The 23,220-nt window shown below is 44.6% G+C and overlaps 1 protein-coding gene, 2 non-coding genes and 2 pseudogenes across 3 annotated transcripts; all 5 read right to left on the reverse strand.

Moving 5' to 3' along the window:
- Positions 1-1,128: 1,128 nt before the first annotated feature.
- Positions 1,129-1,563, reverse strand: LOC114583277 (ribonuclease pancreatic pseudogene; annotated as a pseudogene).
- Positions 1,564-4,854: 3,291 nt separating this feature from the next.
- TRNAK-UUU (transfer RNA lysine (anticodon UUU)) lies at positions 4,855-4,927 on the reverse strand. Its single transcript has one exon. It is a non-coding gene; the product is annotated as a tRNA-Lys (tRNA).
- Positions 4,928-7,880: 2,953 nt separating this feature from the next.
- On the reverse strand, positions 7,881-11,701 carry LOC114582604 (uncharacterized). Its single transcript, XM_077916966.1, has 2 exons — positions 11,665-11,701; positions 7,881-9,325 (listed from the first exon to the last, which is right to left on the reverse strand). The coding sequence occupies exon 2, from the start codon at positions 9,312-9,314 to the stop codon at positions 8,283-8,285; it is 1,032 nt and encodes a 343-aa protein (XP_077773092.1). The 5' UTR covers positions 9,315-9,325; positions 11,665-11,701; the 3' UTR covers positions 7,881-8,282.
- A 6,216-nt stretch (positions 11,702-17,917) lies between these two features.
- Positions 17,918-18,352, reverse strand: LOC114583279 (ribonuclease pancreatic pseudogene; annotated as a pseudogene).
- Positions 18,353-21,621: 3,269 nt separating this feature from the next.
- On the reverse strand, positions 21,622-21,694 carry TRNAK-UUU (transfer RNA lysine (anticodon UUU)). The gene has a single exon. It is a non-coding gene; the product is annotated as a tRNA-Lys (tRNA).
- Between the last annotated feature and the right edge of the window lie 1,526 nt (positions 21,695-23,220).

Raw genomic sequence — 23,220 nt, forward strand, 5'->3', positions numbered from 1 at the left:
CCAAGATATCAAAGTAGCACACATAATTCTATGCCCTGCTACACAATTTGAAGGCACGACGCAAGCCTGTAATTTCACAGGTGGGTTTCTGTGGGTTAGACTGAGAGATAGTGACTGCCTCAAGGTGAGCTTCATGGCTGAATGGAGATTTGGTGTCCCAGGTCCAGTGGTGTAGCGTGGGTTGTCAGCACCCAGGGCAAGGCAAGTAATTTGCGCCCCCTAACCTGTGGATTTGCACCCCCTAACCCGTGGATTTGCGCCCCCTAACCTGTGGATTTGCCCTAACCCCAGATGTTGCGTCTGGTGCGGCCGGCCCCCCCTGCACCCCCCCACGCTACGCCACTGCCCAGGTCCCAACCAGGCAGCACCAGATTTGCTCAACTTGTGGACCATAAACCCAACCATAAATATCTTTATGCTGCTTTAATTTGTTCAGCAAAAGCTCAGCATTTTTTTCAAAGTCTCTTGAATTGCTGTGTCACTTTCAGGGGTTGGAGTTGAGGCTGGGGTCATGGGCAATGCCTCTCCAGGTTAAAAGAGGTTCAGATTGTGTGTGTGTGTGTGTGTGTGTGTTCACTATATCTGGTTAGGAAAGGGAGAACTGAGAAGGTGAGAAACTGGGAAGGTATAATACAGGGACCAGCAAACTTTTTCAGCAGGAGGCCGGTTCACTGTCCCTTGGACCTTGTGGGGGGCTGGACTATATTTTGAAGGGGGGGGAAATGAACAAATTCCTATGCCCCACAAATAACCCAGAGATGCATTTTAAATAAAAGCACACATTCTACTCATGTAAAAACACACTGATTCCCAGACTGTCTGCAGGCCAGATTTAGAAGGTGATTGGGCCGGATCCGGCCCCCAGGCCTTAGTTTGCTTATCCATGGTATAATGGAACAGTGGTAAAGAAATGTCATACAACGGTATTTCCCGCAGCTGCTCCTTGAAGATCTAGGTTGCCAGGATTCTCTGGGAAAGTGAGTAACTATTAAAGCAGTAAAAGCTTATATTGTGGGCATGTTGCAGAGATACATTGAGGAGAAAGCATGACAGAAAATAAAATTGTAGCCAACTCATCCTCAGACTTCTGGCTTCTGTAAATGGAGAGCGAGTTGTACCACACATTGCCTAGCGCATTTGAGTCACATAGTGTGTTGGGTAAATGCCGGTGCAGGTCACACGAATGCGCAAGTGTGCAGGTGTGCCGCTGTACCTGCAGTCATAAGGAGCCGGACCACCTGTGTATCTGCAGATGACCATATCGAAGGAGTCTATGCTATCGGTGTCACTACCATGGGGAATCCCTCTGCCTCTGCACACTTGTACCACATTTACAGGGCGGTCATTGATGAAGGTATTTACGTCCTTGCAAACATATCGAGTCAACCTTTTCTGAAGCATCATCCGCTTGCAGTAGGTGTCAGGGTGGGAAGTTGAGTAGCTTTTTGGATAATCAGTGTGCTTCCACTCAAAATCTTCTCGGGACTGTCCTTCACATGACCGCACCATCAGAAACCCAAGAAGTATAGCCAGTAATGAGCAGGAGACCTTGGAGACCAGCATGCTGGGGTCTTGCAAACTACAGAGAGGAGGAATAAAAAGGGAAATGTTAAAGTGACAACTAGTTCTTAGGGACCTTTAAAGCCCTAAACAGCCTCGGTCCAGTATACCTGAAGGAGCATCTCCACCCCATCATTCAGCCCGGACACTGAGGTCCAGCTCCGAGGGCCTTCTGGCGGTTCCCTCACTGTGAGAAGTGATGTTACAGGGAACCAGGCAGAGGGCCTTCTGAGTGGTGGAGCCCGCCCCGTGGAGCGCCCTCCCATCAGATGTCAAGGAAATAAACAACTGTCTGACTTTTAGAAGACATTTGAAGGCAGCCCTGTTTAGGGAAGCTTTTAATGTTTGATGTTTTATTGTGCTTTTAATTCTGTTGGGAGTCACCCAGAGTGGCTGGGGATGTGTGTCAAGACAGCCTGCAGGTGGGGTGCTGGTGGTTCAATATGGTGAATGTTCCCAACACCAAAAAAGCTCATTGAGTAGGGTTTATTTCCTTAGTTAAGAATGCATGAACTGTTCTACATTTAAGGAGTACCTAAGTGGTGTAAGGGACGCGGGTGGCGCTGTGGGTTAAACCACAGAGCCTAGGACTTTCTGATCAGAAGGTCGGCGGTTTGAATCCCCGCAACGGGGTGAGCTCCTGTTGCTCAGTCCCTGCTCCTGCCAACCTAGCAGTTCGAAAGCATGTCAAAAGTGCAAGTAGATAAATATGTACCGCTCCGGCGGGAAGTTAAACGGCGTTTCCATGCACTGCTCTGGTTCGCCAGAAGCGGCTTAGTCATGCTGGCCACATGACCTGGAAGCTGTACACCAGCTCCCTTGGCCAGTAAAGCAAGATGAGCGCCGCAACCCCAGAGTTGGTCACGACTGGAGTTCATGGTCAGGGGTCCCTTTACCGTTTAAGTGGTGTGCAGTGGTACCTTGGTTTTAGAACAGCTTAGTTTATGAACATCTTGGAAATAGAATGCTGCAAAACCGGAAGTAGGTGTCCCAGTTTGTGAACTTTGCCTTGGAAACAGAACAGGTTCCGATTCCTGTTTAGTGTGTTCCATTTGTAAATCGAGTCCCCCGCTGCTAATCAGAGGCTTCCTGTTGAGGCTTCCTGTTGATTCCCACTGCAACACAGCAGTGATATTTGGAACTTTTGTTTTTGCTATTTTTTTACATTTTTGTTTGTGTGGCTTTTTCGATTTTTTGGCTGTGACTTGTTCTTCATTTTATGGGACTGACTTGTGACTGCGGCTTGTGACTTCATTTTTGTGACTGTGGCTTGTGACTTCGTTTTTGCTACTTGTTTTTGTGACTGCGTGGAACCCAGTTCAGCTACTGATTGATTGATTGATTGATTGTTTGACTTCAGAAATGGATAAAAGCCCCCCATCCAAACAATGACTATCATCAGTGCACGTAAGGAAAAAATAATAATTTTAATTTTTACCATCTACAATACTGTCTTGTTTATTTTATAGTTCAGTACATTGATTATTGCTTTCATTTTATGGATCAATGGTCTCATTAGATAATAAAATTCATGTTAAATTGCTGTTTTAGGGATTGTTTTTAAAAGTCTGGAACGGATTAATCCATTTTGCATTACTTTCTGTGGGAACACACGCCTTGGTTTTAGAACGCTTTGGTTTTGGAACAGACTTCCCAGAACAGATTAAGTCTGGGAACCAAGGTACCACTGTACAGAAATGAAATATAAAACATAAAAGTGGTCATAATATACTATTAAAACTAAACTGCCCTCCCACCAGCATTTTTTTTTTTAAACTGCAAATATAAAACAAATTAATGTGGGAATACTTTGGAGAAAAGGAAGGTTTTTCAGCCAACTTAACAATAGCTTGCTTGCTTCACTTCTAAAGCTCCTGTCTTCAAGTGTTTCCTATATGTGGCCTGAAAGGAGGGGTCCGGTCTAAATTTGGGCTTGACACCTCCAGGCACCTGAAGAGACTAAGGCACAGGAGGAGGTTCATCCTATTTGCTGACTGTCTATCCTGGTTCTTTTTTGGGGTGTTTTAAAAACATGACCTTCCAATGAGGAAAAGACCCCCCAGATCTATCTCAACACGTTTCTCTCTTTTTTCTTTTCTTTTAACATAACTTTATTGAAATTCATAAGTAACATACATAATATACATACTATACACACTCTTAATTCAGCAAAAATGAAAACAACCATGTACTAATACTCTTCTTTGGGTTCACAAAAATTAAACTTAGGCAAAAAGGGGTTGCATAAATTTAAACTATCTTTTTACCAACATAAAATAGACTTCTTATCATTTCCTGATGTAAACTTTCTTTTTAGTATTGAATGTACTTAACGTTATTACCTTACTCTTTCTGTATTTTCTAATACCTTCTTACAACAGTTTGTACTCATTAACTTATTTCTTAAATATTACTTTAAACAAGGGTTGTTCAAATGCTGCCATAGATATTATACCACTATTTTATTTCTGTAAATAACTCTGACACATATCCCATTTTTGAATAAATGATTGTCTTGTATTGCCTCTCAGTCTGTTGGTCAATTGCGCCATTTCTGCATATTCCTGTAATTTGCCTTGCCAATCTGATAAAGTTGGAACTCCCCCTGTCCCTTCCAGTTCATTGCAACTAGTGTTCGGGCTGTAGCCGTGGCGTATAGGAAGATTTCTCTTAAATTTTTTGGAATGTCTTTACCTAAAATACCTCGTAGGAAGGCCTCTGGCTTTTTAAATGACTGTTAACTTAAAGATCTTTTTCAGCTCATCATAAATAAGATTCGAAAACTCTCTGATTTCCCCGCATGTCCACCACATGTGGTATATATCTCCATTACCTTATCTCCACAACAAGTTTCAACTAAAAATGGCACACCTGACTGTATGGTCTCAAAGCCCCCATTGAACATACATCCACAAGTAGGGAAAGCTGTGCTGCCAAGAGAGGTGCAGGTAGAACGAATGGGGGTATTGCTGATTTCTGAAAATTAGGTAAAGGTAAAGGGACCCCTGACCATTAGGTCCAGTCGTGACCGACTCTGGGGTTGTGGCGCTCATCTCGCTTTATTGGCCAAGGGAGCTGGTGTACAGCTTCCGGGTCATGTGGCCAGCATGACTAAGCCGCTTCTGGCGAACCAGAGCAGCGCACGGAAACGCCGTTTCCCTTCCCGCCGGAGCTGTACCTATTTATCTACTTGCACTTTGATGTGCTTTCGAACTGCTAAGTTGGCAGGAGCAGGGACCGAGCAACGGGAGCTTAAAAATCGTACTCTTAAAATCATCCCTTAAAAACCGTACTCGCCCGAACAGGGACTTGAAACCTGGACCCTCAGATTAAAAGTCTGGTGCTCTACCGACTGAGTTATCTGGGCGCTCTTTCTGAAAATTATGTTGCTATAAAAGGGCACAAGAGGAGACAAGGTTTCCATCCTCCGCCAGGTTCTCGCCATTAAAGATGAATACATGGAAGCAAATATCACAGCACAAGATAGAATATAATGATTTCCTACTTACCCTCAGAATAAAATATAATAATGGAGGTGTGACGATAAGAAGACCAATCTGCTGGATGGGAATTGCCCTTCTCCTCTGGTCACTTTGGCTTAGATAGATCATTTTTATATTCTAGAGCTTGCCCAATCTCCCTCCAAGTGGCCCCGTGACTCCTTTCTTCCTACCAAAATGGATCTCTTCCAACACAGCTGTGCCCTAGCTCAGTTTGGAATGAGGAAATCCTTACTTTTGAACCTCCATTCCTAGGTCAAGAGACTTTTTGAGTAGCCACTTCATCTCAAACATTCCCCAACCACCCACTACAGTTACCAGAAGCTTGTGAGATAGATAACAGCTGACTTGCCACAATTAACTTTAAGTCTGAAATGTGGAACTGGAATCAACCATTGTTAGTATCCTAAGAAGCACAAAAGACCTGATAAGTTGTGGGTGAACATATCAGACAACACAGCGATTCTTCAAACAGCTCTTGTTTATTCACAGGCCAGAACAGAACTGAACTGGAGGGTTCAGCCAGCCTGCTTATATAGAGCTCCACTAGAACGCAACAGTAATCATTTTCTGTAACTATCCAATCACTGCATGTCACTTTCGATCCCTTACTTGCGTATGCGGACCTGAATGAAAACTATCTACAGTATCCCCCTGCTGGCCCAGGGTGAGAACTTCAGTCCATAACAAGACCCATGCTGGGTTGGTTGAAAGGCCAGTGTAGTCATGCATCCTGCTAACCATAGCAATCAACCAGCCTTATTCTCCCTGAATTTGCCCCATCTCCTTTTAAAGATGCCCAAGTTAGTGGCTGCAAATACCAGAGTTTCAGTGTGTGCTCTGTGAGAGAGTGCTTGCTTTTGCCTGCCCTGAATTTCCTACCATCCAGCTTCCTTGGGTGATCTGGGCTTCCAGTATTATGGAAGCAGTGGTGGTGGTGGTGGTGAGGCTTGTTTATTTGTATTTTAGGGCATAGAATATTTGAGTTGGCATTTCCCCATCTAAGACTGATCCTGTAGCCAACACATCACACTGGAACTCTAATGCCTCCAAGTTAAGAGCCTTAATGGGAAGAGGCGAGCAAATAGCCAGGAGATCGACTTTCTCAGGAGAAAATGGGGTTATGCCTTGCTGAAGGCTGCCTTCTACTTTTTATGCTACAAAATTTTTGGCCAAAGATATAGTAGAAAAATTGAAATTGTACTATGTTCTAGGTGGCTTAAAATGTATCCTGGAAGCTGCGCCTTTGTGTACATGAAGAATACTTCACATGCATGTGCATTTGAACAGTGATGAGGAACCTGTGGTCCTCCAAGTGTTGCTGGACTAGAAATCCCATCATCCTTGGCTATGCTGGCTGGGCCTGATGGGAACTGGAGTCCAAAAACAAAACCTGGAGGGCCACAGACTGCCCAACCTTCCCTAGGAAAAAAGGCGTAGTCAAGAAGCATCCATTAGCCACTGAAAAAATTAGCCATCTATCGTGGACAAGGGGTATGTACCATTGGACTTCATGGATCTTTCTTCTGAGTGGATGTACAGAAGGTGATAAAGAGGCTAAAGAAGGAGTTAAATGCTGGCACCTCCAGCTATCAGGAAAGGGCCCCCAATGACAAACAGTAACAATGGGAACAGCGTTTTACTAGGGAGATATGTCTGAAAATCGGGGCAGCAACAACAAATGTAGGGGCCATTGGATTGTACTTTCTGAGCCAATGGTTCTGGGCCTTTAAAAACACACACAAAAGTGCTCTCCTGTTTTATTACCTATGATTGGCTGGCTTTATTGAAATGTCTTCTTCTACAGAAATCTCTGCTCCGTTTCCAAAGAAACCCAGCCTTCAACTCAAACACAGTGCAAACACTTCTATGTTCTTCCTTGTATTTGCATAAATGTTTGATGTGGTTTTTGACAAAAGGCCTTTATCACGATCAACCTTTGGGCTTCTGCGGTTTCCTTCTCTCTGCTCTGGCCACAGCACTTGACTCCTTAAGCATGCTTAAAACACGTGGCCCTCCAGATTTAGTTGTATACTAACTCCCTCAGCCAACATGGCCAATGGTTAGAGTTATTATTTATTTATACCCCACCCATCTGGCTGGGTTTCCCCAGCCACTCTGGCTGGCCCCCAACAGAATATTAAAAGCACCAAAAAACATCAAACGTTAAAAATTTCCCTAAACAGGACTACCTTCAGATGTCTTTGAAAAGTCAGATAGTTGTTTATTTCCTTGAAGGTGACCCGGAAACTGCAACTAATCCAGAATGTGGCAGCCAAACTGGTGTCTGGGAGCGGCTGCCGAGACTATATAACAACGGCCTTGAAAGACCTACATTGGCTCCCAGGATGTTTCCAAGCACAATTCAAAGTGTTGGTGCTGACCTTTAATGCCCAAAACAGCCTTGGCCCAGTATACCTGAAGGAGCGTCTCAACCCCCATCGTTCAGCTCAGACACTGAGGTCCAGCGCCAAAGCCTTCTGGTGGTTCCCTCACTGTGAGAAGCGAAGTTCCAGGGAACCAGGCAGAGGGCCTTCTCGGCAGTGGCACCCGCCCTGTGGAATGCCCTTCCATCAGATGTCAAGGAAATAAACAACTATCCATCCTTTAGAAGACATCTGAAGGCAGCCCTGGTTAGGGAAGTTTTTAATGTTTGAAGTTTTATTCTGTTTTTAATGTCCTGTTGAGAGCCACCCAGAGTGGCTGGGGAAACCCAGCCAGATGGGCAGGGTAGAAATAATAAACTAAACTATAAACTATATATGTTGTAAATCATTTTGTCACTAGTGTGAAACACGCATTGCACATATTTTTAAACCATTGATTCTTCATTTTATTTTATTTGTATAACAACAGTGGGACAAGATCAGAAGTTCAGCAGGTACAAAGCAAAATGAAGGCACAAATTTGGCAAAGAGATTTATGGAGACCAGGAAATAGTAGCTTATCAAGAAGGCATTCAGCTTGGGTCACCTGCATCGTGCACAAACTAGGACATGCATTTCTAGCTGTAGCCTAGTGAGATTAGTATGTCTATATGAGAGTATATATTATGTCTAGTAATTATTAATCTCACTTCATGTTTAGCTTATGCATCTCTATATACTACTCATCTAACTGCATCTTAACTCATGAGAGTGCTATATTGTCTAAATATTAGCCCATAGTAATCAATCAAATTTTATAATAGAGAGGGTGTCTTTTGGCCTAACACTTTTCTTTTCACTTATTGGAAGGTGGCAAAGGAATATTTGTAGGTGGAGTAGAATCACCCGTAAATTTCATATCACGGCAGAACAAGACCGCTTCCTTGCCCAGACCCAGCTGGTATTGCCATATGTACATCTTCTCATTGGGCTGCACTGTTACACTAATAGCTTCTTCAATCTCAGTGGCTTCATTCCAGTCTTCCTGCTCTGTGTTGACCCTCTTCCCACCATACTCAGCAGTGAGAGAGAACTGGTACTTGGCAATGGCTTCAGTGAGTGCACCCGACTGATATGAGGCAGTCATGGAAACCTTCCAGTTGTGCTCCACACTGCTCATCTTCTTCTTGCTGTATCCCACTTTCTTGGTGATCTTCTTATTCCATACAATGGGAGTGTTGGAGTCGTTGGAAATGGTCTTGATAGGTTCCCATCTACCATAAGCTGAGCCATGGGTAACAGCCATTCCTCCAGGGAGCATGTTCACAACATCACTATGGAAGGAGTATGTTTCAGCATCCACATTTTCATGGAAGTTGGTGCATCTATAGTACTGGACCCCCCATTCATCATGGGGTTTTACAAAGTAATAGTAATTCTTGATGCCCCAGTAATAGAGACCATCCTTGCAAGTTGGGTGAAGTGTGTATTCAACTGCATCTGTATCTTCATGCATATTACTGACCCGACGGTAAACACCTCTTTTCTGGAAAATGATATAGAAGGATCCAAAGGCTGAGAGGTAATGGTCCCCTCCACGGCAGTTGGGATGGAGGCTGTATACTACAGCACCTAAGTCTCCATTCATGTTGCTGACACGGCGATAGTTGTCTCCTTTGATGATGTAGAATAGGTCATCCTGATGGGCTAAGTAGTGATCTCCTCCCTGGCAGGAACTGTGCAGGCTAAACACTTCGAGGTCTTTGCCCTCGTGGAAATTGGTGGACCTCATGTAGCAGCCCAGGTCTGAGCGGACAATGTAGTAATATTTATCTACCCCACAGAAATCAACCCCTGGGGCTTTGTTCTTAGGGACTATCTCTGGCATGGTGCTTGATTCTAGGAAAAGAAAGCAATGTATTCAGTTAGATCAGAAGATTTCACAAATTGATCATTTATTTACTCTATTTACTTATTTTATTATTTATGAAAATGACATAATTAACAGAATTTGCTGACGTCTTGGAAAACTGTCTCAATGCTTTAACACAATATACCTGCCAGTGCCAATTCCCCATGGGTAAATTCTAGTCAGAAGAGGTTAAGACTCACCCAGATTGCTCCTAATACATTTTATTAGGATTTATAAAGAGAAATATCAAATATCTCATTTTTTGTCCAAAACTAAAACATTGATCTAAATACAATAATAACATAGGGGGAAAAAGAGAGAAAGAAAAGCAGGGGACATAGAGAGAGAGAAATAAAGAAAAAGAAATAGACAAGAGAGTAAAAAAGAGAGGGAGGAAAGGGGGAAATAAAGTTCAGAAATGGAAGAACTTCTGATTCTTCATCTGTCCACTGTACATAAACAGTATTCACATCAGCCACTTCAATATAATACCCTACGGAGCCACTTTCTATAAACAAACATTATCTTCCACCCTCAAATCCAAATGTCATCATTCTGTTTTCATTGTTTCAGCTCTGGTACTCTCTCTCTCTCTCTCTCTCTCTCTCTCTCTCTCTGTGTGTGTGTGTGTGTGTGTGTGTCTGTCTGTCTGTATCTTTAGGAACAGACTGTCATGTGATACCCTGGACATTTATCTTATAACCTTTGTTACAACCCAGAGACAGGACTTATCAGCTCAATGTGCAGTAGCCACAGCACGTGTGATGGGGTGGAGCTGTCCTCCTGGCACCTGCATTCCTGCTACGTACCTGAAAGGGCTCGGAGCAGGGCAGGGTGGCAGCAAGAGTTTTTGGCCACATGGTGGCACTGGCAGGACCAATCTAGTATTCCTGCTGATGCGCTTGTATGGATCAAACCGTGCCACTGCCCTGTCCCAGCCCTGTCCAGGAAAGCAGCATTGATACTAGCGCCAGGTAGGTGGCTTCACCCCAAGACATACGCCACAACTGTCGGTGTGATCTGCAACTAATGGGTGGACTTCACTGCTAGAAAATATTAAAGATGCAAAAAAACAGGAGAGAATGGGATGTCTTTACAAATTTTATGAAGAAAGTCGTTTCCCAAAATTATACCATATTTTGTGCTCTATAAGACGCACCAGACTACAAGACACACCTAGTTTTGGGATGAGGAAAACAAGAAAAAAATATTCTGAATTCCAGAAGCCAGAACAGCAAGAGGGATCGCTGCACAGTGAAAGCAGTAATCCCTCTTGCTGTTCTGGCTTTTGGGATAGCTGCGCAGCCTGCATTCGCTCCATAAGACGCACACATATTTCCTTTACTTTTTAGGAAGGAAAAAGTGAGTCTTATAGAGCAAAAAATACGGTAATTGGCTTAGTCTCTAGAGATTAAAAATTCCACAGGTAAACAAATAGTCTCTCTATTAATGCAAAATGATTACAAACAACTAAAGATATCGGATCATATAAACTGTATAGTGGTCGAAGGAAGTCAACTTTTTCCATTTTCCTTTTGATTTCTCTCTTTCTCTTCCTTTTTCTTTTCAATATGTATCATTTTCTTATTTTTTGTATTTTTTCTCCCTATTAGTAGCTTTTTGGTATTCGGTAACTTGTATTATTTGTGTAACTTTACTCTTTTTTGGCATGTATGTAATATTTATATAGAAAAAGGGGGGGAAAGGAGGGGAGGAGAAAACATTAAAGATGCAATTTTCAGAGAAGCCAAGCACAGTGCTGGCAGCCAATGGAAGACAGTGCATCAGGGTGCAGCTTGTCCATTTGGGTCAGTATTCTTTCCAGTGATTGGCAGTGGCTCTCCAGAGGTTCAGGCAGGAGTCTTTTCCCAGTCCAAGATGAAAACGCCAGTGATTGAATCTGAGACCTTTTGCATGCACAGCATATGGTCTGCCACTGGGCCACAGTCCTTCCAAATAACAGACCACACAATAAAGATGCCAGATTTCATAAACTTGGTGATACTGTCAGGAGCCCCAACAGAATATATCCATTAGTAAATATGCTTCCTTGTTTTCTGGACTGTTTTTTTTAAAAAAAAATTTAGTTGCTTTTATGGTAGGCTTGAGGTCCATACAAAAGGCAATTCAGAAATGAGAGAGAGCGAGAGAGAGAGAGAGAGAGAGAGAGAGAGAGAGAGAATAAGTTAGGGAGAAAAAAAATCCTTTCAACTCTACCCACTAAAGAAAGAAGAGAAAGCTTCCTTAACATGGGACAGTCAAAGTTCAGTTTCCTTAAAGGGTAAAACAGCAGGCACAAGTTTGTGAATGTCCACTTCCAACTTACCCAAGTTCAGAGAAGTCTCAAGGTACAGGATGGCACTTTCTATGGAAGCAAGTGTATCTCAAGCTGCTGTCTGAATTATTATATAGGTTTCAGTTAGGCCAGGATGAGGGGGAAAGAGGGAAAAAATCAAGCACTAGCAACATATAGATGGTGAAAGGAGGACAGAGGGCTTTCATCTGAAAATTGCACCATTGGCTGCATGTTTCCAAAGCTTCCCGTAAATGAGAAATACAGTGAAATGAGGAATAAACCATTAAAGCTTGCTCTTTCTTTCTTTCCTTCCTTCTTTCTCTCTCCTTCAAAATGTTGAGGTGTCTGTGTGGGCATTACTGATAGGCGACATCACTGAAATAAATGTTTTAAACACATATAAAGCTGAAAACAATGGCAAGTAAGGTATCAATGCAATTATAATAATTTACAATCAGAAGCAGCAAAAATTCTTCACGCATAGGACAATAACTGATTACCTGAAGACTGCAACAACAATAAGAAGCAGTCTGCAGTTTTTTCTTAAAAAACTAGTTTTGATAGGGCCACATATATTTACCGGGGGAGGGAAGATAGCAACTTTTACTGGTAGGCCTCATATGCTGATCATATGTGTGCAGTCTATTCCACAGATAACATGGTCCCCAACCATCAGTGTACATGGAGCTGTGTCACTTTATGTTTATGACAACCCAGTGAAGTGGGCTAACCTGAAATAGGGTACTTTTCTCAAGGCCACCCAATTGATGAAGAAGACTCCAGAGTCTGAATCAAGGACAGGGATGGTCTAACTTCTGTTGTCTATGCTACGTTAACCTCTAGGTTAGATTTCTGCAATTCACTATACATAGGCCTGCCTTTGAAGATGGTTCAGAAATGGCAGCTGGTGCAGAATTTGGCTACCAGGTTGCTAACCGGGACAAGATGGCAGTGGTGGACCTTGGCATCTCAAATTTCAGTGGTGTCCTGTGTGATGCCAAAATCTGGTGTTCCCCGCCTCTTGCCTTTTGTTGGACTTCATAGTTTTGGCATCTGCCGTGACACCCCAGAAGCTCCTTGAATCGGTCACACTCACCTAGATCTGCTTTTGCAAGGAGGTCTGAGTATATCATACCAATCCTGGCCATCTGGCTACCAATTAGTTTCTGGGCCCAATTCAAAGTGCTAGTTCTGACCTACAAATTCTAATGTGCTTCAGGACCTTAATACCTCAAGGTCTGTCTCTCTGAACTGACCTGGACTCTGCAATCAGTATCTGTGGACCTTCTTCGTGTTCCCACTCCATGGGAAGTCCAGAAGGTGGCAACACGAGAATTGGCTTTTTGAGTGGCGGGTCCCCATTTACAGAGCACCCTCACCAGATGCGATCCTTACATATCTTTAGGCGACAGGCAAAAATGGACTTTTTCAGCAGGCCCTGGGCATTTAATTATTTGTGTCCTTTTTGCATGGGTGGAATGTCTCGATTCAGCTTTTTAAAAAATAAAGAAATAAATAAAATACATAGTTTGTTAAGTGCAAATGGCTTTATATAGGTCCATAAATTATCATATAGCATATATTCAACACAAAAAACCAGCGACAATTTGTTGTTGACAAAGGACAGCTGAACATATAAAGGGCCCCATTACCTTCAGTAGCTTAGGGCCTCATCGAACCTAAATCCGGCCCTGAGTGGTGGGCGAGACAGAGGCCAATGTCAGAAGAGCAACAGATGTGGATTTTATATTTGTACATTAGCCTAGTTTCTGCACACATACACCGATCCTTCCTTCCTGCCTCCATTCAGGTGAGCAAACAGCATTGTCAGAGTTTGAGGGCACATTCCACCCAGTAGAGATGGTTTTAGGGTCGCACTGGGCACTGAGCTGCAGGGGGGCACAAAAACAATGTGGTGCCCCCACAAAGAGACCCCTCAATTTTAGCATCACACAAGGCGCCAAATGTGAAATAATGCAAAGGCTCAGCTTTCTAATCAAGACTTTTGAGATACTTCCTCAGCCTTCTCCTGCCTCCCTTCAATGGCCTCCTTAGAAATGATGATGTCTCAATCCCTTTAACTGCCAACTGCTTTCCCCACAACTGCCCCCTATAATTCTGGCTGAGGATTGAGTAATAACGTTGGACTCCAGTTTGGCAAGGTAAGTTCTATTGAGTTGAGGAAACTGAAGGCATGGCGCAAGCCTGTAATTTCACAGGTGGGTTTCTGCAATGTCCTCAGATAAAAACAAGAGAGAGGGGAAGTAATATTGCACCATCAAGTTAGATGGAGTGGGAGGCTGGCTTCATCCATATCCATTCTCCGTCCTCCACCAGTCGCGGACTGTGGGCCGGGGGGGAGGGGTGGCATTATTAATCTGGGAAGATTGTCCTTTCAGGGCTCTACCATCGCCATCGATCCCCGGCATTGAATGTGTTGGCCTAGTGTGGGGCTCCGAGGAGAGCTTGGCTGTCTGGCCGGCCACCTAGCGACCAGCAGCCACCCTGTCAGGCCTATTGGAGGTGGTGGCCGGCTGTGCCTTGGAGTTCCCTAACCTATTGGTATTGGGGGACTTTAACATCCATGCTGATGCCACTCCCTCCTCACAGGCTCTGGACCTGGTGTCTTCCATGGCGACACTAGGGCTCTCCCAGTTTGTTTCGGGCCCCACACATCAAGCAGGCCACACGCTGGATTTGATCTTTGGCTTCGGTATAGATGTGATCATGTCTCCTTCGATGAAGGTGCCATGGTCTGATCACTACGCTCTGAAAGCCAGGATTGACTTTCCACCCCCACCCTGCTTAGGTGGCGAGCCGATTTGGGCTCGCCCGCAGAGGCTGATGGACCCTGAGAGATTCCGCCAAGCCTTGCAGGACCTTGCTCCCCCTGGCGACTCATTGACTGAGCTTGTTGAGGGCTGGAATACCCAGCTCCTGGCAGCCATCGATGAGATCGCACCTAAGCGCCCTCTGCGACCCCGCAGAAACCGGGCTCCCTGGTTTACCGAGGAGCTCCGGAAAATGAAGTGGGACCTCAGACGGCTAGAGCGAGTATGGCGGGGTGCCCGTGACGGAGCCTCAAGAACATCTTATAGGGCTTTTATGAAAACCTACGAGATGGCGGTGAAGGCTACTTAGAAGTCATACTTCTCGGCCTCCATTGCATCCGCTAGCTCTCGCCCAGCGCAATTATTTAGTATAATCAGGTCTTTAACGTCCCTTGAGGGACAGCCAAATTTAAATAACAATTTGACACACAGCTGTGAGGCATTTGCAAGCTTTTTTGCGGAGAAGGTCTTGTCGCTCCGCCATGACCTCCCTGCCAATTTGGATACAATAAAGGAACTGGAGGCCCCTCGACTGTCCTCAGGTCCAGTATTGGAGCACTTCGACTGGATATCCCCAGCCGATGTGGACAGACTCCTCCGAGCTGGAAAGCCCACCACCTGTCCTCTCGACCTGTGCCCGTCTTGGCTGATTAGAGTGTGTCCAGACGAGGTGCGGGCCCTCCTGGGGGATATCATCAATTTGTCCCTTGGCACGGGGACATTCCCAGGGGAACTGAAGGAGGCAGTGGTGCGCCCGCTCTTAAAGAAAACATCATTAGATCCTTTAGATCTATCCAATTACCGCCCGGTTTCGAATCTTCCGTTCCTGGGTAAGGTGATTGAGAGAGCGGTTGCTGAACAGCTTGGTGGGTTTCTGGATGAAACATCGGCTCTGGATCCATTCCAGTCCGGCTTCCATGGGACCGAGACGGCTCTGGTTGCCCTAACAGATGATCTTCGTAGACAGCTGGATCGAGGCGGGTCTGGGCTGCTGATTCTTCTAGATCTGTCAGCAGCTTTCGACATGGTCGATCACGAACTTCTGGACCACCGCCTTGCCGACGTGGGGATCCAGGGCACAGTCCTTCAATGGCTGCGCTCGTTTCTCTCTGGTCGGGGACAGAGGGTGGCGCTTGGGGGGGAATTGTCATCGCGCCACTCCTTGGTGTGTGGAGTACCTCAGGGTGCGATACTCTCCCCGATGCTTTTCAACATCTTTATGCGCCCCCCTCGCCCAGCTTGTTTGGAGTTTTGGGCTGGGTTGCCATCAGTATGCCGATGACACCCAACTCTATCTGTTGATGGATGGCCATCCTGACTTGGCCCCAGACACACTGATCAGATGTTTGGAAGCTGTGGCTGGATGGTTACGTGGGAGCCGGTTGAAGCTAAATCCTTCGAAGACAGAGGTCCTGTGGCTGGGACGGGGCGATATGGGATTGGGGGGGCAACTCCCATCTCTTGCGGGGGCGCAATTAGTGCCAGCACCGTCCGTTAAGAGTTTGGGTGTAATCTTCGATACCTCCCTTTCCATGTAGGCGCAGATTGCAGCTATAACAAAGGCGGCATTTTTCCATCTCCGCCAAGCTAAGCAGTTGGCTCCTTACCTCTCTCGCCCTGACCTAGCCACTGTGATCCACGCGACGGTCACCTCCAGACTGGATTATTGTAACTCACTCTACGTGGGGCTGCCCTTGAGACTGACCCAGAAACTCCAGTGGGTGCAGAATGCTGCAGCAAGACTCCTTACGAGGTCTTCGCTGCGAGATCACATTCACCCGGAGCTATACCAGCTGCACTGGCTCCCGGTGGAGTACAGGATCAGGTTTAAGGTGCTGGTTTTAACCTTTAAAGCCCTATATGGCCTAGGACCCTCGTACCTACGGGACCGCCTCTCCTGGTATGCCCCACAGAGAAACTTACGGTCTTCAAATAAAAACATCTTGAAGGTCCCAGGCCACAGAGAAGTTAGGCTGGTCTCAACTAGAGCCAGGGCTTTTTCGGCTGCGGCTCCGATCTGGTGGAACACTCTGTCACAAGAGACCAGGGCCCTGCGGGACTTGACATCTTTCCGAAGGGCCTGCAAGACAGAGCTGTTCCACCAGGCCTTTGGCCAGGGCACAGCCTGACTCCCTCCCTCGGCAATCTTCGCAGAGCTCTGGCCCAATGGTTGCCAGTGGCTTGAATTAATTAATTTTTATAATGAATGATTTTAGAATGTTGTTTATGCTGTACTTTTGTACTGTTTTATTGTTGTTAGCCGCCCTGAGCCCGGCTTCGGCTGGGGAGGGTGGGATATAAATAAAATTTATTATTATTATTATTATTATTATTATTATTATTATTATTATTATCCACCCCGCATTTATTTAATTTATTTATTGCATTTATATCGCCTGTTTTCCTCCAGGGAGCCCAAGGTGACATTGGTTGTTCCCCAAAACACCTTTATATTTTCAGAACAATGCTTTGTAAAGCTCATCTTAGTTGATCAATCTCTCCCCCCCGCCATCTGCAATATATTGTACGTGGCCCCCCATTAGATATCAAAGTAGCACACATAATTCTATGCCCTGCTACACAATTTGAAGGCACGACGCAAGCCTGTAATTTCACAGGTGGGTTTCTGTGGGTTAGACTGAGAGATAGTGACTGCCTCAAGGTGAGCTTCATGGCTGAATGGAGATTTGGTGTCCCAGGTCCCAACCAGGCAGCACCAGATTTGCTCAACTTGTGGACCATAAACCCAACCATAAATATCTTTATGCTGCTTTAATTAGTTCAGCAACAGCTCAGCATTTTTTCAAAGTCTCTTGAATTGTTGCGTCACTTTCAGGGGTTGGAGTTGAGGCTGGGGTCATGGGCAATGCCTCTCCAGGTTAAAAGAGGTTCAGATTGTGTGTATGTGTGTTGGGAAAGGGAGAACTGAGAAGGTGAGAAACTGGGAAGGTATAATACAGGGACCAGCAAGCTTTTTCAGCAGGAGGCCGGTTCACTGTCCCTCGGACCTTGTGGGGGTCTGGACTATATTTTGAAGGGGGGGGGGAATGAACAAATTCCTATGCCCCACAAATAACCCAGAGATGCATTTTAAATAAAAGCACACATTCTACTCATGTAAAAACATGCTGATTCCCAGACCGTCTGCGGGCTGGATTTAGAAGGCGATTGGGCCGGATCCGACTCCAGGCCTTAGTTTGCCTACCCATGGTATAATGGAACAGGGGTAAAGAAAGGTCATACAACGGTATTTCCCACAGCTGCTCCTTGAAGATCTATGTTGCCAGGATTCCCTGGGAAAGTGAGTAACTATTAAAGCAGTAAAAGCTTATATTGTGGGCATGTTGCAGAGATACATTGAGGAGAAAGCATGACAGAAAATAAAATTGTAGCCAACGCATCCTCAGACTTCTGGCTTCTGTCAATGGAGAGCGAGTTGTATCACACATTGCCTAGCGCATTTGAGTCACATAGTGTGTTGGGTAAATGCCGGTGCAGGTCACACGAATGCGCAAGTGTGCAGGTGTGCCGCTGTACCTGCAGTCATAAGGAGCCGGACCACCTGTGTATCTGCAGATGACCATATCGAAGGAGTCTATGCTATCGGTGTCACTACCATGGGGAATCCCTCTGCCTCTGCACACTTGTACCACATTTACAGGGCGGTCATTGATGAAGGTATTTACGTCCTTGCAAACATATCGTGTCAACCTTTTCTGAAGCATCATCCGCTTGCAGTAGGTGTCAGGGTGGGAAGTTGAGTAGCTTTTTGGATAATCAGTGTGCTTCCACTCAAAATCTTCTCGGGACTGTCCTTCACATGACCGCACCATCAGAAACCCAAGAAGTATAGCCAGTAATGAGCAGGGGACCTTGGAGACAAGCATGCTGGGGTCTTGCAAACTACAGAGAGGAGGAATAGAAAGGGAAATGTTAAAGTGACAACTAGTTCTTAGGGACCTTTAAAGCCCTAAACAGCCTCGGCGCAGTATACCTGAAGGAGCATCTCCACCCCATCATTCAGCCCGGACACTGAGGTCCAGCTCTGAGGGCCTTCTGGCGGTTCCCTCACTGTGAGAAGTGATGTTACAGGGAACCAGGCAGAGGGCCTTCTCAGTGGTGGCGCCCGGCCCATGGAGCGCCCTCCCATCAGATGTCAAGGAAATAAACAACTGTCTGACTTTTAGAAGACATTTGAAGGCAGCCCTGTTTAGGGAAGCTTTTAATGTTTGATGTTTTATTGTGCTTTTAATTCTGTTGGGAGTCACCCAGAGTGGCTGGGGATGTGTGTCAAGACAGCCTGCAGGTGGGGTGCTGGTGGTTCAATATGGTGAATGTTCCCAACACCAAAAAAGCTCATTGAGTAGGGTTTATTTCCTTAGTTAAGAATGCATGAACTGTTCTACATTTAAGGAGTACCTAAGTGGTGTATGGGACGCGGGTGGCGCTGTGGGTTAAACCACAGAGCCTAGGACTTGCTGATCAGAAGGTCGGTGGTTTGAATCCCCGCGACGGGGTGAGCTCCTGTTCCTCGGTCCCTGCTCCTGCCAACATAGCAGTTCGAAAGCATGTCAAAAGTGCAAGTAGATAAATATGTACCGCTCCGGCGGGAAGTTAAACGGCGTTTCCGTGCACTGCTCTGGTTCGCCAGAAGTGGCTTAGTCATGCTGGCCACATGACCCGGAAGCTCCCTCAGCCAATAAAGCGAGATGAGCGCCGCAACCCCAGAGTCGGTCACGACTAGACTTCATGGTCAGGGGTCCCTTTACGTTTTAAGTGGTGTACAGTGGTACCTTGGTTTTAGAACAGCTTAGTTTATGAACATCTTGGAAATAGAATGCTGCAAAACCGGAAGTAGGTGTCCCAGTTTGTGAACTTTGCCTTGGAAACAGAACATGTTCCGATTCCTGTTTAGTGTGTTCCATTTGCAAATCGAGTCCCCCACTGCTAATCAGAGGCTTCCTGTTGAGGCTCCCTGTTGAGTCCCTCTGCAACACAGCAGTGATATTTAGAACTTTTGTTTTTGGTCTTTTTTTGCATTTTTGTTTGTGTGGCTTTTTCGATTTTTTGGCTGTGACTTGTTCTTCATTTTATGGGACTGACTTGTGACTGCGGCTTGTGACTTCATTTTTGTGACTGTGGCTTGTGACTTCGTTTTTGCTACTTGTTTTTGTGACTGCGTGGAACCCAGTTCAGCTACTGATTGATTGATTGATTGTTTGACTTCAGAAATGGATAAAAGCCCCCCATCCAAACAATGACTATCATCAGTGCACGTAAGGAAAAAATAATAATTTTAATTTTTACCATCTACAATACTGTCTTGTTTATTTTATAGTTCAGTACATTGATTATTGCTTTCATTTTATGGATCAATGGTCTCATTAGATAATAAAATTCATGTTAAATTGCTGTTTTAGGGATTGTTTTTAAAAGTCTGGAACGGATTAATCCATTTTGCATTAATTTCTGTGGGAACGCGCGCCTTGGTTTAGAACGCTTTGGTTTTGGAACAGACTTCCCAGAACAGATTAAGTTTGGGAACCAAGGTACCACTGTACACAAATGAAATATAAAACATAAAAGTGGTCATAATATACTATTAAAACTAAACTGCCCTCCCACCAGCATTATTTTTTTAAAAACTGCAAATATAAAACAAATTAATGTGGGAATACTTTGGAGAAAAGGAAGGTTTTTCAGCCAACTTAACAATAGCTTGCTTGCTTCACTTCTAAAGTTCCTGTCTTCAAGTGTTTCCTATATGTGGCCTGAAAGGAGGGGTCCGGTCTAAATTTGGGTTTGACACCTCCAGGCACCTGGAGAGACTAAGGCACAGGAGGAGGTTCATCCTATTTGCTGACTGTTTATCCTGGTTCTTTTTTTGGGTGTTTTAAAAACATGACCTTCCAATGAGGAAAAGACCCCCTAGATCTGTCGCAACACGTTTCTCTCTCTTTTTTCTTTTCTTTTAACATAACTTTATTGAAATTCATAAGTAACATACATAATATACACACTCTTAATTCAGCAAAAATGAAAACAACCATGTACTAATACTCTTCTTTGGGTTCACAAAAATTAAACTTAGGGGAAAAGTGATTGCATAAATTTAAACTATCTTTTTACTAACATAAAATAGACTTCCTATCATTTCCCGATGTAAACTTTCTTTTTAGTATTGAATGTACTTAACGTTATTACCTTACTCTTTCTGTATTTTCTAATACCTTCTTACAACAGTTTGTACTCATTAACTTATTTCTTAAATATTACTTTAAACAAGGGTTGTTCAAATGCTGCCATAGATATTATACCACTATTTTATTTCTGGAAATAACTCTGATACATATCCCATTTTTGAATAAACAATTGCCTTGTATTGCCTCTCAGTCTGTTGGTCAATTGCGCCATTTCTGCATATTCCTGTAATTTGCCTTGCCAATCTGATAAAGTTGGAACTCCCCCTGTCCCTTCCAGTTCATTGCAACTAGTGTTCGGGCTGTAGCCGTGGCGTATAGGAAGATTTCTCTTAAATTTTTTGGAATGTCTTTACCTAAAATACCTCGTAGGAAGGCCTCTGGCTTTTTAAATGACTGTTAACTTAAAGATCTTTTTCAGCTCATCATAAATAAGATTCGAAAACTCTCTGATTTCCCCGCATGTCCACCACATGTGGTATATATCTCCATTACCTTATCTCCACAACAAGTTTCAACTAAAAATGGCACACCTGACTGTATGGTCTCAAAGCCCCCATTGAACATACATCCACAAGTAGGGAAAGCTGTGCTGCCAAGAGAGGTGCAGGTAGAACGAATGGGGGTATTGCTGATTTCTGAAAATTAGGTAAAGGTAAAGGGACCCCTGACCATTAGGTCCAGTCGTGACCGACTCTGGGGTTGTGGCGCTCATCTCGCTTTATTGGCCAAGGGAGCTGGTGTACAGCTTCCGGGTCATGTGGCCAGCATGACTAAGCCGCTTCTGGCGAACCAGAGCAGCGCACGGAAACGCCGTTTCCCTTCCCGCTGGAGCTGTACCTATTTATCTACTTGCACTTTGATGTGCTTTCGAACTGCTAAGTTGGCAGGAGCAGGGACCGAGCAATGGGAGCTCAAAAATCGTACTCTTAAAATCATCCCTTAAAAACCGTACTCGCCCGAACAGGGACTTGAACCCTGGACCCTCAGATTAAAAGTCTGGTGCTCTACCGACTGAGTTATCTGGGCGCTCTTTCTGAAAATTATGTTGCTATAAAAGGGCACAAGAGGAGACAAGGTTTCCATCCTCCGCCAGGTTCTCGCCATTAAAGATGAATACATGGAAGCAAATATCACAGCACAAGATAGAATATAATGATTTCCTACTTACCCTCAGAATAAAATATAATAATGGAGGTGTGACGATAAGAAGACCAATCTGCTGGATGGGAATTGCCCTTCTCCTCTGGTCACTTTGGCTTAGATAGATCATTTTTATATTCTAGAGCTTGCCCAATCTCCCTCCAAGTGGCCCCGTGACTCCTTTCTTCCTACCAAAATGGATCTCTTCCAACACAGCTGTGCCCTAGCTCAGTTTGGAATGAGGAAATCCTTACTTTTGAACCTCCATTCCTAGGTCAAGAGACTTTTTGAGTAGCCACTTCATCTCAAACATTCCCCAACCACCCACTACAGTTACCAGAAGCTTGTGAGATAGATAACAGCTGACTTGCCACAATTAACTTTAAGTCTGAAATGTGGAACTGGAATCAACCATTGTTAGTATCCTAAGAAGCACAAAAGACCTGATAAGTTGTGGGTGAACATATCAGACAACACAGCGATTCTTCAAACAGCTCTTGTTTATTCACAGGCCAGAACAGAACTGAACTGGAGGGTTCAGCCAGCCTGCTTATATAGAGCTCCACTAGAACGCAACAGTAATCATTTTCTGTAACTATCCAATCACTGCATGTCACTTTCGATCCCTTACTTGCGTATGCGGACCTGAATGAAAACTATTTACAGTATCCCCCTGCTGGCCCAGGGTGAGAACTTCAGTCCATAACAAGACCCATGCTGGGTTGGTTGAAAGGCCAGTGTAGTCATGCATCCTGCTAACCATAGCAATCAACCAGCCTTATTCTCCCTGAATTTGCCCCATCTCCTTTTAAAGATGCCCAAGTTAGTGGCTGCAAATACCAGAGTTTCAGTGTGTGCTCTGTGAGAGAGTGCTTGCTTTTGCCTGCCCTGAATTTCCTACCATCCAGCTTCCTTGGGTGATCTGGGCTTCCAGTATTATGGAAGCAGTGGTGGTGGTGGTGGTGAGGCTTGTTTATTTGTATTTTAGGGCATAGAATATTTGAGTTGGCATTTCCCCATCTAAGACTGATCCTGTAGCCAACACATCACACTGAAACTCTGATGCCTCCAAGTTAAGAGCCTTAATGGGAAGAGGCGAGCAAATAGCCAGGAGATCGACTTTCTCATGTGAAAATGGGGTTATGCCTTGCTGAAGGCTGCCTTCTACTTTTTATGCTACAAAATTTTTGGCCAAAGATATAGTAGAAAAATTGAAATTTTACTATGTTCTAGGTGGCTTAAAATGTATCCTGGAAGCTGCGCCTTTGTGTACATGAAGAATACTTCACATGCATGTGCATTTGAACAGTGATGAGGAACCTGTGGCCCTCCAAGTGTTGCTGGACTAGAAATCCCATCATCCTTGGCTATGCTGGCTGGGGCTGATGGGAACTGGAGTCCAAAAACAAAAC

This window comes from Podarcis muralis, chromosome 13 (assembly GCF_964188315.1).
Source record: "Podarcis muralis chromosome 13, rPodMur119.hap1.1, whole genome shotgun sequence".
Classification (NCBI taxonomy): domain Eukaryota; kingdom Metazoa; phylum Chordata; class Lepidosauria; order Squamata; family Lacertidae; genus Podarcis; species Podarcis muralis.